The 15,016-nt window shown below is 52.3% G+C and overlaps 1 protein-coding gene across 2 annotated transcripts; it reads left to right on the forward strand.

Annotated features, from left to right (window-relative positions):
* Positions 1-460: 460 nt before the first annotated feature.
* Positions 461-14,605, forward strand: SV2A (synaptic vesicle glycoprotein 2A). 2 transcript variants are annotated; one of them, XM_061120935.1, is made up of 13 exons: positions 461-567; positions 4,209-5,175; positions 6,698-6,878; positions 7,665-7,816; positions 7,933-8,066; positions 8,638-8,727; positions 8,960-9,070; positions 9,240-9,328; positions 9,991-10,155; positions 10,370-10,503; positions 11,369-11,575; positions 12,167-12,326; positions 12,737-14,605. In XM_061120935.1, the coding sequence occupies exons 2-13, from the start codon at positions 4,554-4,556 to the stop codon at positions 12,918-12,920; spliced, it is 2,229 nt and encodes a 742-aa protein (XP_060976918.1). In that variant the 5' UTR covers positions 461-567; positions 4,209-4,553; the 3' UTR covers positions 12,921-14,605. The 2 variants fall into 2 exon arrangements, with proteins under 2 accessions (XP_060976918.1, XP_060976919.1); XM_061120936.1 differs by lacking the exons at positions 461-567; positions 4,209-5,175; positions 6,698-6,878; positions 7,933-8,066 and having other exon boundaries at positions 7,707-7,816.
* Positions 14,606-15,016: the final 411 nt, after the last annotated feature.

A 15,016-nucleotide genomic window follows, 5' to 3' on the forward strand; every position in this document is an offset into this window, starting at 1 on the left:
CTTGCTTCCTGAAACAGCCAGGTAAACTTGGAGTGGGAGCAGTCCAGATTTGGGAGTTTGGCTGGGAACAGTGAGGAAGGGAAAGGGGCGCGATTTGAAGGCAGAGCGAGTCCCTAAAATTCGTGGGTCTTCCCATTCTGGGACTGAGGCGCTGAGGAAGGGGCTGCCTCGTTCACCATCTCCCTTTCTGTCTTCCCACTCGCCTTCCTGACATCAGTATTACTTTCCTTAGATCCTGTAGTCTTTAACTAGGAGGGGCTGGTGTCATCTCCAGCTGCCCCTGTGACAGCCCTCCCAGCTCCCTCACCACCTCTCCCCGGAGCCCCGAGTCCGTCCCCATCCTCTTTTTCCTTCCCCCCCCCCCCCCCAACAATGGTCTCTCCCGCGCTCACTGTGCGGGGGGGCGGGGGCGGGCGGGGGGAGGGCGGAGGCGGGGCCGGAGCCTGTGGGGGGGCAGGTCTGCATTGCTGCTTCCCCTGGTACCCAGAGCAGACGCCGCTGCCGCCTGCCCCGCCGCCGGGACCCCCGCCCTCACGCGGACTCCCTTATCTGGGGGACTCAGCCCAGGTGAGACCCCTCTCTCAGTTTCTCAGCTCCACCCCGCCCCGGGGCAGAAGCAGCCTCGCCTTGCCTTGCAGCCATTTTATCCTCCGATGCTTTGCTTGTGGGGAGGGTGACCGTCCCTCATCAGGGGTGAGGGGATTGCTGGTGGTTTGAATGGACATTTGTGGCGGTTGCTGTGCTGATCACAGAAGGAAATATATATATGTATATATACATATACATATACATATATATATATATATATATATGTATACATATGTATGGAGGAGGGGTGTTTTTCTCTACCTTAACCAAGCCCATACTACTCTCCTCAGATTTTAACGGGGGTGGGGGCTTGTACGGTGGAATAGGGTTCCCTCAAACTCCAATTCCCAACTCATCTTACCCGCCTCCCCCCGCACCGCGTGATAGATGACCTTGGCTGGGGCGGGAGAATATATGCTGCCTCAGTCTGTGCGCCTGGACTTGGGTTGCGGGGTTGGGGGGGGGGGGCGGTTGGGTTTGTGGGGGGTGTGTGTGGGGGGGTTGGTGGAGGAAGGGCAGATGAAGGAGGGAAGGAAGGGAATGGTGAACGGAAGTGTTGGGTAGATAGAGGTGGTGAACAACCAGGCTTGGGGGCACGGTTGGGGGTGGGGCTGGAGGCAGGCAGTCGCTCAGGGGCGGGGGGAAGGGGTGTTGAGTGCTGATGGGCACTAGTCCAGCAGCAGAATCTAGGGTGAGGGGAGGCGCTGGGAGAATGGGTTCAGTTAGTTCTAGGGGCTCCGCTCTTATACCAGAGTAGGGCAGGATGGGGAGGGTCGCCGCGGATGCTGGCAGGGGCAGTCTCTTTGCCTGTACGCGTGAAGGTCTCCCCTTGCATTCTGGTCCCTGCCTCTCCGAACTCCTCCTTGGACATTCTCGGCTGACACCTTGATCTTTTCCTGTCAGAAGTGTGGAGACTCCATCTTCCAAACCGTAGGGTAGCATGAAGGCAGGGGTGGTGCAGCCTTGGCTGTCCTGGGGTGGGGATCGAGGCTCAATTACCCAGCAGTGATGGGGAGGGTGCTCCAGCACCTCTCTCCCCCACATCCATGGATGTTTTGGTAAGTGATTGTTTCTAACGACCTTGTCACCTGGGCTAGGGTGGGTTGGGAAATCCAGGTGGCTTCTAAAGTCAGGGGCTTTGATGGAGGTGAGGGGTTCTGGACTTCCCCACCCCACAACCAATCCTGGGCTGAGTTATCCTGAGAGGAAGCCTTAGCTCAGAGTCTTCCTCCTCCCCTCATCCTCTGCAGAAAATCTCCCGGGCATGTTTTCCCATCAGGTGAAGACGGCCGACCTTAAAGGGCCCTGTAACCCTGAATCTTGTCTCCTTTAACCTCTACCTCTGGAGTCTGTCTCCCTCCCACAAGCTTAGCCACCCTGTGCTGCTTTGGGGGCTAAAAATAGCACCACTTCCTCACCGGCTTGCAGAATTTGTGTTCTTTCTCTCCCTCCTGACCTCCTGGGTTTGTTGGCCCTGGGGGAGCTGGCTGTTGAGCCATCACATCCTGCTGTGGCTCTGGGGCCCTTCTGTACCCTTCCCGTTCCTCTCAGGGGTGAAGAGTGTAAACAAACGCAGGGCATGGATCCTGCTGGGTCCATCTGCCTGCGTCAGGGTTTGGGTGGAGATCCTAATTGGGAAGGAAAGGTGAGGCAAGCAAATTGCATGCAGAAAGGGGATTCCACTGTTCCCTCTCTTTAATGGGGCATGGTTTGGGCCTTGAACCACAAGGAAAGAAGGTGACATAGGGGTCACTGGTTCTGGGCATCGTGGTCCACTGCTCACATCTGACCTGAGGGGGTAGGGCTCTGCTTTGCCAGTGCTTCTTTCTGAACTACATAGCATTACTTACCCTTTCTGCATGGGCCACTGTGTGTGTGTGTGTAAGTGTATGTGTGACATTTAGTGAAGGCCCTGGATGGGTGGGAACAGAATGAAGCAGGATATTTTTAGGGGAATGATCTCTGATCAGAATCTAGTCCTGCTTCCTCTGCTTCTATGAAGGAAGAGGAGCTTCTCCCATGCTTGCCTCTGGAGGATGTCTTTTGTGGGGGAGGGGAGGTCCAAGCCCCCTTCATTCTATATCAGCTCTTACGCAATGCGGTATTTATGGACTGTCTTTTCCTTGACTCCTGGAGGAGGAGCAGAAAGGATTAAAGGGGATTAGAAAGGGAGGCCATGGAGGAAGGAGGTACAACTATAGACCTTAGACGCCCATGTTGGAAATGTATGTGTTTGATTTTCCAACCCTACCCCCACCAGTGAAAGGGGGTCCATTTATGACATCCTGAAGGAAGGTGGCAAGCCAGTCATCACCTCTTTTTTAGATTTTGGTCTGCCCTTTTTCCGCATGATCTCAGATTCCAGGTCTCCCTTTTTGCGAGTGTTACATTGTTTGTCTGGAGCAGACAATATGGGTCCAGCTGCTGGCATTTGCTTGAAAACAGACAGAGGGGTCTTGGGACTCTGTATTGGGAGGTTACAACAGCATCCAAATGTGACCCCCCCTGCTTTGCCCTTGCTGCTTCTTTCACAATCTAATAGGAAGGAAAGAAACTAATAGAAGGTCTGTTGTGAGATTAAATTATCACATCAACTTGGAGAAATAGAGATTATTATCCCCAGTTTAAATATAAGGACTCTGAGGCTTAGAGGTGTTCAGGAACCTGCTCAAGATCAGTTAGTAAATGGCAGAGCTGGAATTTCAACTTATGTCATCTGATTGTCATGCGCTTTGCACTGAACCAGCTCTCCTTGCCAGTATCCCTTTCTGCCGTTCACCCTAAAGAGCATCCACAGGTGGCTTTTGTTCTAATGTCTTGTGAGGGAGTGGAGGTCATCTTACCACATCACTATCACCATGAAGAGTAATAACTAATATTTATTCATCAGTTGTTATGTGCCAGGCACTATGGTAAAGAGCTTATACTTATTATGTTATTTAATCCTTACTTCCCCTTCTTAAATGAGAGGGAACTAATGCTTTGAGGATCAGAGACATGCTCATGGTCACTTAGTAAGCTTTTGAAGTAGGAAGTCAAATCTAAGTCTGTCTGACTCTGGAAGCTGAGCTTTCACCCACTGAGCTATGTTGGGAGAAGATTCCACCTTATGAAGCCTACAAACATGGAACCTGAAGAAGGACCATGAAAGTCCCATCTTCAGATGCCATCAGTGGTCTGAAGGCAACAGGTTGAAGGATTCAGTTGTCCTTCTATAGGTTCCCACCAAGCTCTGCTCCCAGTAAGAAACCCAGACCAGACTAGAGAAGGGACTTTTGGTTTCTCTATTTCCTCTTTTATCCTTGGCAGACGGTGGTAAAGCAAAGGTCTGATCTTGAAGTGGGGCCAGGGATCAGGAGATGGGCTCGGGTAGGTGATCGTGACTTTGGAGCAAATCCCATGGGTCTAGTCTCCAAGGTCAAAGTAAGGGACGTATACTGAATGGCCCATAGCAGGCCCAGACAGTCATCCTTTTTTCCTGAGGCGGGCTGGAGGCCAGCAGGCCATCTCTGTAACACAAGGCCCAGGTGGGGCTCTGGGTCGGCAGGAGCTCTATATTGGCCTTCTTCAGTGTTTTAAACCTCACAACCTCCTTTTTTCTCCCTCTTATCTTTTTCTAGATCTCCAGAGGCTCCTGGAAGAGAAGTGGCAGCTTTTTCTGAGTTATCCTGGCTCCCCAGCTTAGCCTCCCCAACCTGGCTCCCCCTCCCCTCCCGGTCCCCCCTCTCCCCTTCTTCCTTCCCAATGCACCCAACTGAATTGGGTGTGGGCCAAAGCTCTTCCCTCCCTTCCCCTCCTAGACACTCACTGGCCAGATCCTATATTCTATTCTGTGCCCAGAGTTACTCAAACACACTTCATCTAAGTAACTCCGGGAAGTGGTCTTTCTGACTCCACGAGCCTTTGTGCAGAATCAAAATAAGGAAGGGGGGGAAGATTCAGTGAGGTAGTCCCAAAGCCCCATCATGGAAGAGGGCTTCAGAGACCGGGCAGCTTTCATCCGTGGGGCCAAAGACATTGCCAAGGAAGTCAAGAAGCATGCAGCCAAGAAGGTGGTGAAGGGCCTGGACAGAGTCCAGGACGAATATTCCCGGAGATCCTACTCCCGCTTTGAGGAGGAGGACGATGATGATGACTTCCCTGCCCCTGCTGATGGCTATTACCGCGGGGAAGGGGCCCAGGATGAGGAGGAAGGCGGCGCATCTAGCGATGCCACGGAGGGCCACGATGAGGATGATGAGATCTACGAGGGGGAATATCAGGGCATCCCCCGGGCAGAGTCTGGGGGCAAAGGCGAGCGGATGGCAGATGGGGCGCCCCTGGCTGGAGTGAGGGGGCGCTTGGGTGATGGGGAGGGTCCCCCGGGAGGGCGGGGAGAAGCACAGCGGCGGAAAGAACGGGAAGAGCTAGCCCAGCAGTATGAAGCCATCCTGCGGGAGTGTGGCCACGGCCGATTCCAGTGGACACTCTACTTCGTGCTTGGTCTGGCGCTGATGGCCGACGGCGTCGAGGTCTTTGTGGTGGGGTTCGTGCTGCCCAGTGCTGAGAAAGACATGTGCCTGTCTGACTCCAACAAAGGCATGCTGGGTAAGACTTGCTGCGCTCCGGCGCATCCCGCCCCGAACTCTGCAAAACAGTTCTCTGTGCCGGAGAACTGCTCCTGTCCTCACACTGCGTTCCTGGGGACTCTGGTCCCAAGATGTCCCTGGGAGGGCTCAGGGTTCCTCTGACCTGCTCTCCGCCTCCCCTCCCCCGACCCCGACCCCCTCCTCTGGAGGTTGGGTCATGGTGAGGTTGCTTGTGCAAGAGAAAAGGCAGCTGGGCTGGGGCTGGGGCCTATAGTTGGGGGGTGGTCTGCTTAGTTCTGTAGGAGACGGCTGTGGTGGGATGGACCCCCATTTAGTGTTTCTTCCAAGTCTTTCCTCTTGTTATCCTGATTCCTTCCCCTTTTGCGGGGGACAAGAAGGCAATATCCAAACTCTCTGATTTAAATGAGGAGAGTCAGTTTGGGGTGGTGGGGGGCTGGGGAGAATCCAGCCAGAGAAGCTGGTCACACTTGTTCTTGGTTAGCACTGGGAATGTTCAGGGGCCAGCGAGTGATCTTTAATGGCCCTTCCTGATGGAGATCCCAAGGGAGGAAATCCCCTAGAAGGGAATCCCTCAGAAGGGATCAGGTCTTGCTCTGTTACCAAGTTGCCATGAGATCTTGGGCAGTTTCCTTCTCCCTCGGGCTGGGCTTGGGCCTGGGTAAAATGCAGAGTTTGGAGTAGATAACTTTTAAGACCAATTCCAACTCTGATTTTATGAAGGAAGAAAGGAACAGGGGAGTTTTGGGACCAGAAGTATTGGAACTGGAAGGAATAAAAAATGGATTTATATGTGGGCTTCTGTGGTGGCTCTGTAAAGAATCTGCCTGTAATGCAGGAGACTGGGGTTTGATCCATGGGTCGGGAAGTTACCCTGGAGAAGGAAATGGCAACCCACTCCAGTGTTCTTTCCTGGAGAATTTCAGGGACAGAAGAGCCTGTGGGCTACAGTCCATGGGGTCGCAAAGGGTTGGACACAACTGAGTGATTTTCACTTTCACTTTTGTGTGTGTGATTTCCCCGGAGGATTGAAGGAATGGAGCCTCTTTCCCAAGGAACATGAGAGACACCTCCTGCAGCTTGGAGGGCATCAAGTCAGAGAGGCTAGAGGGGATCCTGGGAGGGTCTGGGAATCTAGGCAGATCCACTTCTCATTCCAGGCAAGCTAGAGATGGGGGTATTGTGTATGCATGTGTGTGTGTGTGTGTGTGTGTGTGTGTGTGTGAGGCAGCAAGAGAGTGTGAGTGAGCAAGAAGGAATGAGAGGGAAAGAAAGAATTCTAGGTTTGTCCCCTGTCTGCATCTCTGCCTTTGAACCTCCAGGCTGCAGAGATGACCTTCCATCTTTGCTCATGTAATGCATCCTCTCTCACTTGATCTCATCTCTGGGTAGACTTAGCTCCTACAAGTCCTTCAGATCCTCTGTCCATGCTGCTGTAGTTTCAGCTCATTTAAATGTCTGGCGAGTGGGAGAACCTTAGTGTGTCTGCTCATACCACTCCTGCCTCTGTTCTTCTCCTTCAGGCCTCATTGTCTACCTGGGCATGATGGTGGGAGCCTTCCTCTGGGGAGGGCTGGCTGATCGGCTGGGTCGGAGACAGTGTCTGCTCATCTCACTCTCAGTCAACAGTGTCTTCGCCTTTTTCTCATCTTTCGTCCAGGGTTATGGCACTTTCCTTTTCTGCCGTCTCCTTTCTGGGGTCGGGTGAGTGTTCCCCTCATGAGCCCCTGGAAGGCAGGGCTGCGCCTTGGTTGCTGTTATACCTCTAGGGCCCTGCATAGTGCCAGGCACACCAGCTATACCTCAAATATGTGTGAGCCGAATGAATGAAATCCTCTCCCTTCAGGCCAGTTTCTCCCTGTCCAGGACCTGTCTACTGTCTGTCCAGATTGCCATTCCATATCTGGTTCACTCCTGAGTCTGCCACCCTACCTTTTAGTTCTATTCTGAGTCTGGTTCCCTTAAGAGACCCAGTGGGGCTCAGCTTCACCCCTGGGTATCTGTGGTTATCCCCTTCCCAGAGTATAAATATTTCCTGCATTCAACAACAAACCTTGTTCATACCCACACCTGCCAGAACTCTGAAGCCTTGAGCCACCCAACTTCTACACGTCCTCTGCCACCTGCATGTACCCTCTGCATTGTCTCCCAGCTCTCTTCTGGCTTGCTTCCTCAGAATCCTCTTGTTCTTCCTTTGGGGATTTTCCCTCTTTCCTGTGAGTATCAGCTCTCCCTTCCAACTCTGTAGTCATCTTCAAGATTCAATGTTTGTTCCTTCCCATTCCCTGAGACCTGCCTGCCTGTTTCCCAGGGTCCCAAGGATGGGTGCCTGATGGCTGGTGGTGAGGGAGCTTATAGGGCATGGTGTGAGAAGGAGTTTCTCTTTAAAAGGTTCAGAAGATGAAAGGGACTTGGGGATCCAGAGCAGTGGGGTATGGGATCAGGAATATGGCCATTTTCTAATGCTGAAATTCTTGCAATGCCCTCCAGGATTGGAGGGTCCATCCCCATCGTCTTCTCCTATTTCTCGGAGTTTCTGGCACAGGAGAAACGTGGGGAGCATTTGAGCTGGCTCTGCATGTTTTGGATGATTGGTGGAGTGTACGCAGCTGCTATGGCCTGGGCCATCATCCCCCACTATGGTGAGCAGCCCCCAGAAGATGCACCCCAGACTCACTCTCTCCTCTCCTGTGCTCCCTATGGTAGGACCCTACAGCCTTTAGCCTCTCTGCTGACGCTGTGACTCTGTCCTTGCCAGGATGGAGCTTTCAGATGGGGTCTGCTTACCAGTTCCACAGCTGGAGGGTCTTTGTCCTCGTCTGCGCTTTCCCTTCTGTGTTTGCCATTGGGGCTCTGACCACACAGCCTGAAAGCCCCCGTTTCTTCCTGGAGGTGATTGGGGCTGGGGCTGGGCTGGGGGGAGGGCAGCAGGGGCTCCTGCATTCAAACACCCACCATGGGCTGGGTCTGGTCCACGTGGCAGCCTTCTTTTCTCAGGGTCCAAGGTCTGGGGGGCCTTGATTTCACTTCCTTTGTCTTAGAATATATTTCTAGGGGAGTTCCGTGGGTGTTAAAACCTGAGGACCTGCTTCACCATGGGTGGCTTAGGGTTTTGCAGGCAGGGGTCCTGATCCTGGCCCTGACGTTATGGTTCAAAAGAGGATCCTACAGCCCACTCATTGCCCCTTCACTTTATCCTGACCCAGCAGGGTGAGGATGCTCCTCCTGCTCTGACTACATACTTGCCCATCATCTTCATTTCCCCCTTTTCAGTTTCTCTTTCCATTGTGCCAGGGGATCCCCGACTCTTGCCCAAGCCTGGTTACCTCTTGCTGTGCTCCCCCTTGGGCTCTTTCGGAGTGGTTGGTGGATGTGCCCCTAGGTCAGGTTGTGGGAGAGGGATCTGCAGCCCTGGGTCAGGAAGGAGCTGACCCGGATATGGGGATTGTTTCTGTGGCTCTAGAATGGGAAGCATGATGAGGCCTGGATGGTACTGAAGCAGGTCCATGACACCAACATGCGCGCCAAGGGGCATCCTGAGCGAGTCTTCTCGGTAAGCCACAGTCCTCCCCTCAGTCCTCCGAGTGCCCACACCTGGCCCCTCCCTGGACTCCTCCCCTCACTCACGTCCACCTTCCTAGGCCACACTGAGATCTCAGTGGGATCTCTTAGGGTATCATGCCTCCCTCCCATCTCCCACTTTGCTACCGCAGGAGAAACTGGGGTACTTGGAAGGGCTGGAAAGTACAGACTAAGTGACTGCTCACTCCTTCTTTTGACCCCAGGTAACCCACATTAAGACAATTCATCAGGAGGATGAGTTGATTGAAATCCAGTCAGACACAGGGACCTGGTACCAGCGCTGGGGGGTCCGGGCCTTGAGCCTGGGAGGGCAGGTAATGGGGGAGGGGATGGTGGAGAGATGGAGAGGAAGGCAGGGCTGGAGCCTGGGTGTGGGGGTGATAGGTGAACTGGAGGGAGGTGGTAGGGCAGAAAAATGAGGATCTGGAGGTGCTAGTACTACTGGCTGGCAGCCGCTGTATGACTTTGTCCTATTCCGCCTAGGTCTGGGGGAATTTTCTCTCTTGTTTTGGCCCAGAATACCGCCGCATCACTCTGATGATGATGGGTGTGTGGTTCACCATGTCATTCAGGTGAGGAGCTGGGTGGGGTGGGTCGGAAGTGCTGGATGTGATGGTCTGTGGGTTGGGAGAGAGGTGGAGAAAATGGAAATGAAGGGGATGAATGATGAGGGAAGGTGCTGTTTGGATCTCCTCTGATACTGCACCCGGCTCACTTACCTCACTCCTTAATCCAACAAACTTATAGGCAGAACAGTATTAAGTTTCCATTCTGTGCCAGGTACTCTGCTGGGATGGAATAGATGTGGTCTCAGTCCTCATGGAGTTTACATTTTGGTCTAGGAGCTAGACAAACTAGCTGTAATGAGGAGTACCACAGTGGGGGATGTGCACTGGGAACAGGCGAATGGACTTCCTGGCCCAGATCGCTGGTAGGCTGGAGAGGGGACGTAAGTCCTGAAGGATGAATAGGAGTTAGGCTGAGGGTGGGATGGGGAAGACTGTGTTAAACAGAAGGTAGAGCAAATGCCTGGGAGGTAAGAATAGGCAGGAAAGTTAGAAAAACATGAAGTCCCCCAGAACCACAGCAGTTGGTGAAAGATGAGATGAGGTGAGAGATGAGGTTGGGGAGATGAGCACGGTCCTAACATGGGCTGACTCCTCTGTTTCTTTCTCCTTCTGGATTGTGTGGTTCTAATCCATGAGCCCTGATTCCATTGCCCTTGACGCTTCAGCTACTATGGCCTGACTGTCTGGTTTCCCGACATGATCCGCCATCTCCAAGCGGTGGACTATGCAGCCCGCACCAAAGTGTTTCCTGGGGAACGCGTGGAACATGTGACTTTTAACTTCACCTTGGAGAATCAGATCCACCGAGGGGGACAGTACTTCAATGACAAGTATGTGGGGATCTTTGGGCTTCACCCCTTCCATCCCTCCTACCCTTTGCCTTTTTTGTGAGCCTGGGGGTTCAGAGACAAGGTGTTTGGGGGCAAAGACCCATGGTTCTTCTCAATCTTGCAGCTTCCTGTCTTACTTCACTGTTACTTCATGAGTGTTGGAGGAGGGTATAAGAATGAGGGGAAGGTGGCTTTCATCATCCTGGCTTTACAGGTTCATTGGGCTACGTCTGAAGTCAGTGTCCTTTGAGGACTCCCTGTTTGAGGAGTGTTACTTCGAGGATGTCACATCCAGCAACACATTTTTCCGCAACTGCACATTCATCAACACTGTGTTCTATAACACTGGTAAGGTGGGGTGGCTAGAGGCTGACAGACCAAAGGATTGGGTGGACCCTGAGCTGGAGAAGGGGAACCTTCTTCATTCCCTAACTCAGAGTTCTCAAGCTGAGCTCTTCAGAGCCTTGGAGGTGATAGGGGGGTCTGTTAGTTATTACCAGCAATTACAAAAATCTAATGGTAATTGATCATTTTTCTGTAATAAGTAGAACATCTGATGAAAATATCAAGTTTGTTTGCTTTTGGCTAGAACTGAAACAACTCAATATTGTGATATTAATGCACTTTTGAAGAGGGCAAAATCATTCAAAAGAGCAGCCTTGGAAAAAAAGAAAAAACAATAAAAAGGATATTTGGTGGAGAAAAGGGAGTCAGGGCCTTAATCCTTTGCTTTAACAGGGATTCTCAAACTATATGGACAGGAAGTGCTGGTTTTGTGAGCTAGACTGAGGTTTCCCACCTCTAAATGGAGTGCTGAATGAGTTTTCCTATCTTGCAGGAAAAAATAATGGATAGGACTTCTAAGGCTTTTTAATATTGTCCTCAGTAATTTATCCTAAACTTATGGCTCTGCTACTACTTGTAATTAACTAGAGCAGACAAAAAGAATGAACAAGAAAGCAGTAGACATCATTAAGGAGAAAATATGGAAACAGCCAAGTGCATTGTTTCATTTGGTAAACTCTGGTCATTTTGTGACATAAAAGGATCCTAGCTCCTATGGTGATGTCATCTGATATTTTGCCATAGTGTCCTGACTGATTCTGAGAGCCCCGCCTGCTAAAGCCCTCAGAGGCACAGCCCTGGGCATGAGCACTAGCAGCCCCCCCTCACACGTGCCATGACTGTCTGCCCGTCTTGCCTTCGCCCCCAGACCTGTTTGAGTACAAGTTTGTGAACAGCCGTCTGGTGAACAGCACATTCCTGCACAACAAGGAGGGCTGCCCCCTGGACGTGACGGGGACGGGTGAAGGCGCCTACATGGTGTATTTTGTCAGCTTCTTGGGGACGCTGGCTGTGCTTCCTGGGAACATTGTGTCCGCTCTGCTCATGGACAAGATTGGCAGGCTCCGAATGCTTGGTAAGGGGGAGAGGCTGGGTGGTGGTGTGTCACAACTGGCCAGGAAGCTGGGGGGAGGGCATGGCCGTCACCGGGCTTCTCACCTTAGTCTGTGGAAAGCTTAGCCAGAGAAGGGTCTCACGTCTTCTGCTTGGAGGGAGTGGGGGGAGGTGGGAGCTGCATGACCAGGCGGGTCTGGTGAGGAAGCTCCTCTGGGGATAGGAGGTGGGCAGAATAGCAAGTCTAGGGTACAGGCTTTGGGGTCATGGGTTCTGAATCTCAGCTCTACTGCCTTCTTAGCTAAGTTACTCACCTCTGTGAACCCAGCTGTCTCATCTGCAACATGGCAGTGATGACAGTACCTCTTAGGAGGCTGAATTATTAGTAATGTGTGTAAACCATCCAATTGTCTGGTGCATAGCTTGCACCAAGGAATGGTTGGTAGTGATACTGTTAAAAAAAAGACAATGTAAGTGAGGTTGGAAATGAGGAAGTAGCCTTCCTTTTGGGTACCCTGGCAAAGAGTCTCATCCTGGTCGAAGGGACAGAGTGGGCTGTAGGTGGCTTTCACCGTGGCCACGCTCATGCTGCTTTCTTCCTCCCTGGCTCCAGCTGGCTCCAGCGTGATGTCCTGTGTCTCCTGCTTCTTCCTGTCTTTCGGGAACAGTGAGTCCGCCATGATTGCTCTGCTCTGCCTTTTCGGGGGGGTCAGCATCGCATCCTGGAACGCGCTGGACGTGTTGACTGTTGAACTCTACCCCTCGGACAAGAGGTAACAGGCGTGTGGTGGGGGCAGGGCAGCAGGTTTAGGGCTCAGAGGGCAGGACAGAAATGGGGTGAGGAAGGGGCTGATGGGGAAAAGCATCTTTAAGGGTAAAAGGGTACATATTCCCCTTGAGTTTCTCTTCTAAAAGCTGTAGCTTTTTTTTTTTTCAAAGCTGGTAGCTTTTATATTCACTCCTTGAAGTCTTAACTATTAACCTAATTTTTTGGTGTCCCTTCCCCCTTGCCTCCCAATTTATCTGTATTCCCTGGTGTGCACCCCTCCTCTCTAATTGCTCCACCCTTCCTCTCCCTCTTGGACACTGCCCACCCTTCCCCCACAAATCATCCATGCCTCTCCCTTTGGCTCCCTCCCCGGCCCCTCCATCCCGTGTGCTGCGCTGGGGGACTCCTGAGCAGGACCACAGCCTTCGGCTTCCTGAATGCCCTGTGTAAGCTGGCAGCTGTGCTGGGGATCAGCATCTTCACGTCCTTTGTGGGAATCACCAAGGCTGCCCCCATCCTCTTTGCCTCAGCTGCCCTTGCCCTCGGGAGTTCTCTGGCCCTGAAGCTGCCCGAGACCCGGGGGCAGGTGCTGCAGTGAGGGAATCTCTGGAGCTTTGCGGGTGGCAGGCACACTGTGAGACCAACAATTCCCTCTTCCCGTTCCCTGCCCTGCCATCCTGGCTGCCAGAGCCCTCGTTCCCCCCTTCCTGTTTAGTGTCTTAGCCATGTATGTGTGAGTGTGTGTGTGTATGTATGTGTGTGCATGTGTGAGACCCCATGGGCAGGGACTACAGGGAAGGCTCCTCCATCCCAGATTTGGGGTGCAGCTCTATTTCTCACCTCTTACCACCCCTGACTTTGCACAAGAGAAGGCTTGGCCCCACCCTTCTCCCCCAGTGTTAGTGAGACCCCCTTGCTCTTCCCAGCTCCTGGGGCTTTAGAACAGGCTTCCTGCCTTCCCTCTTATTCCCTCTGCCTGGGCTCTGGTGAAACCACAAGCAGGTGGTTATGCCGGGGGCTAGGGCTTGATGTAGACCATGGACCAAAAGAACTTCTTAGAGCTGGAAGGGCCTAGAGTGCCCTCTCATGCCTCCTGTTGGATGCTGGGGAAGTAGCAATAAACCTCAGCCCCCTGGCCTCCAGTTCCCCCTCAATTTGGGCTACAAGAAGCCTGAATTTTATGAAATTAGTTTTCTGATTCTTATTTATTTATATATTAAGTTCTGAGGCAGCTCAGCAGGACTGTGTGTGTGTGAATGCTTGTGTACACTTGTGTGTGTGTGTGTGTGTGCGCGCTGTGGGGTGGGGGTGTCATTATACTGTCCTAAAATACAAGCCAAGGGTAATTTCAGTGGACACACACACAAGTACCTGCCTCCCACAGTACCTCCCCTAACCTTGTTTCTGAGCCTGGCCTGGGTGGGAGGAGCCTCGGCAGGCTGGGAGAAGAGTCTCACAGTCTAGCGAGAGCCAAGGGCACCTGACAAGGTTCATCTCCTCCCCCTCTCTCAAGAAGCACAGGCCTCCTCTGGTGTGAGAGGCTGTCCCCACTACATAGCACAGACAGGAACAGCACAGCTGCCCTCCCACCTCCAGACTGTCCCCGCACAGGCAGAGGAGCAGGGGAGGGAAAGAAACCAGTATGTGGTCAAACCAGCAGATCAAAAAGCACAAGGAGCTGGGGAGGGGCAGGAACCGGGCTTTCCCAGCAACTCCTACAAAGTGGGAAGAGTTTCAGCAGTAAGCCAGGGACCCCTAATGCAGGGACCAGAAGCCTGAGTTTCCCCATCTCACCCTCCCCACAGGATAGCGCCTGTAGGTTAAGCTGCCCCCGCCCCCCGCCCCCGCCCCGTGTGGCTGCTTTTTTTGGTGCCCCCATCCTCCATCCCCCACACTGTAGCTGTGATGTGTTGTAGTTTTTAGCTGTTTGTAAATGTTAAAAAGTTAAAAGGAAAAAAGTGAAAACAAACAAAAAAAGAAAATCCAAATTCAGCCTCCTCATGCTGCGTCTGGTGCCCCCACCCTTTGGTCACTCCCATTTTGTAAAAGTGAACCAGGTGGTGACTGTTTTAACTCTCTGATGTCTGTGCTCAAAGAACTGCCTTCTCCAGTGCCCAGTGTATGAGTGTGTGCCCTCTCTCTTCACCCTTCACTTGCTGGACGCAGCCCTCTGCCCTGCACCTCCCTGGAGGGACCCATCCATCTCCCTTACTCTCCTGGGGAACCCTAAATCCAACTCTGTTGATGTAAAAAAAAATTAAATGAAAAATACTGATGAAAAATAAAAAGGAAACAAATCCTTAAAACCTAAAATGGCTAAGTCTGCTTCTTCGCCTCTACCTACATCCACCTTTATTCTGCCTCCTGAGGCAGAAGATGGTGAGCTGGGAAAACAACTTTCTCCAGACTGAAGGCCAGAGTAACACGATGCATCACATTTACTTCCTGAGTTGGCCTCTATGCTGACCTTTCCACTTTTATAGATGGAGGGCCCCCATAGTCTCCTAGATTTGAAAACTTGGGGTAATGTCCTACAACTTAATAGCAAAACAACTAATAACCTGATTAAAAAATGGGCTAAAGACTTGAGTAGCCACTTTTCCAAACACATAAAATGACCAATAGGTATTGTTCAGTCGTGTCCGACTTCTTTGCAACCCCACGCAGTGCAGCACGCCAGGCTTCCCATCCTTC

This window comes from Dama dama, chromosome 20 (genome assembly GCF_033118175.1).
Source record: "Dama dama isolate Ldn47 chromosome 20, ASM3311817v1, whole genome shotgun sequence".
Classification (NCBI taxonomy): domain Eukaryota; kingdom Metazoa; phylum Chordata; class Mammalia; order Artiodactyla; family Cervidae; genus Dama; species Dama dama.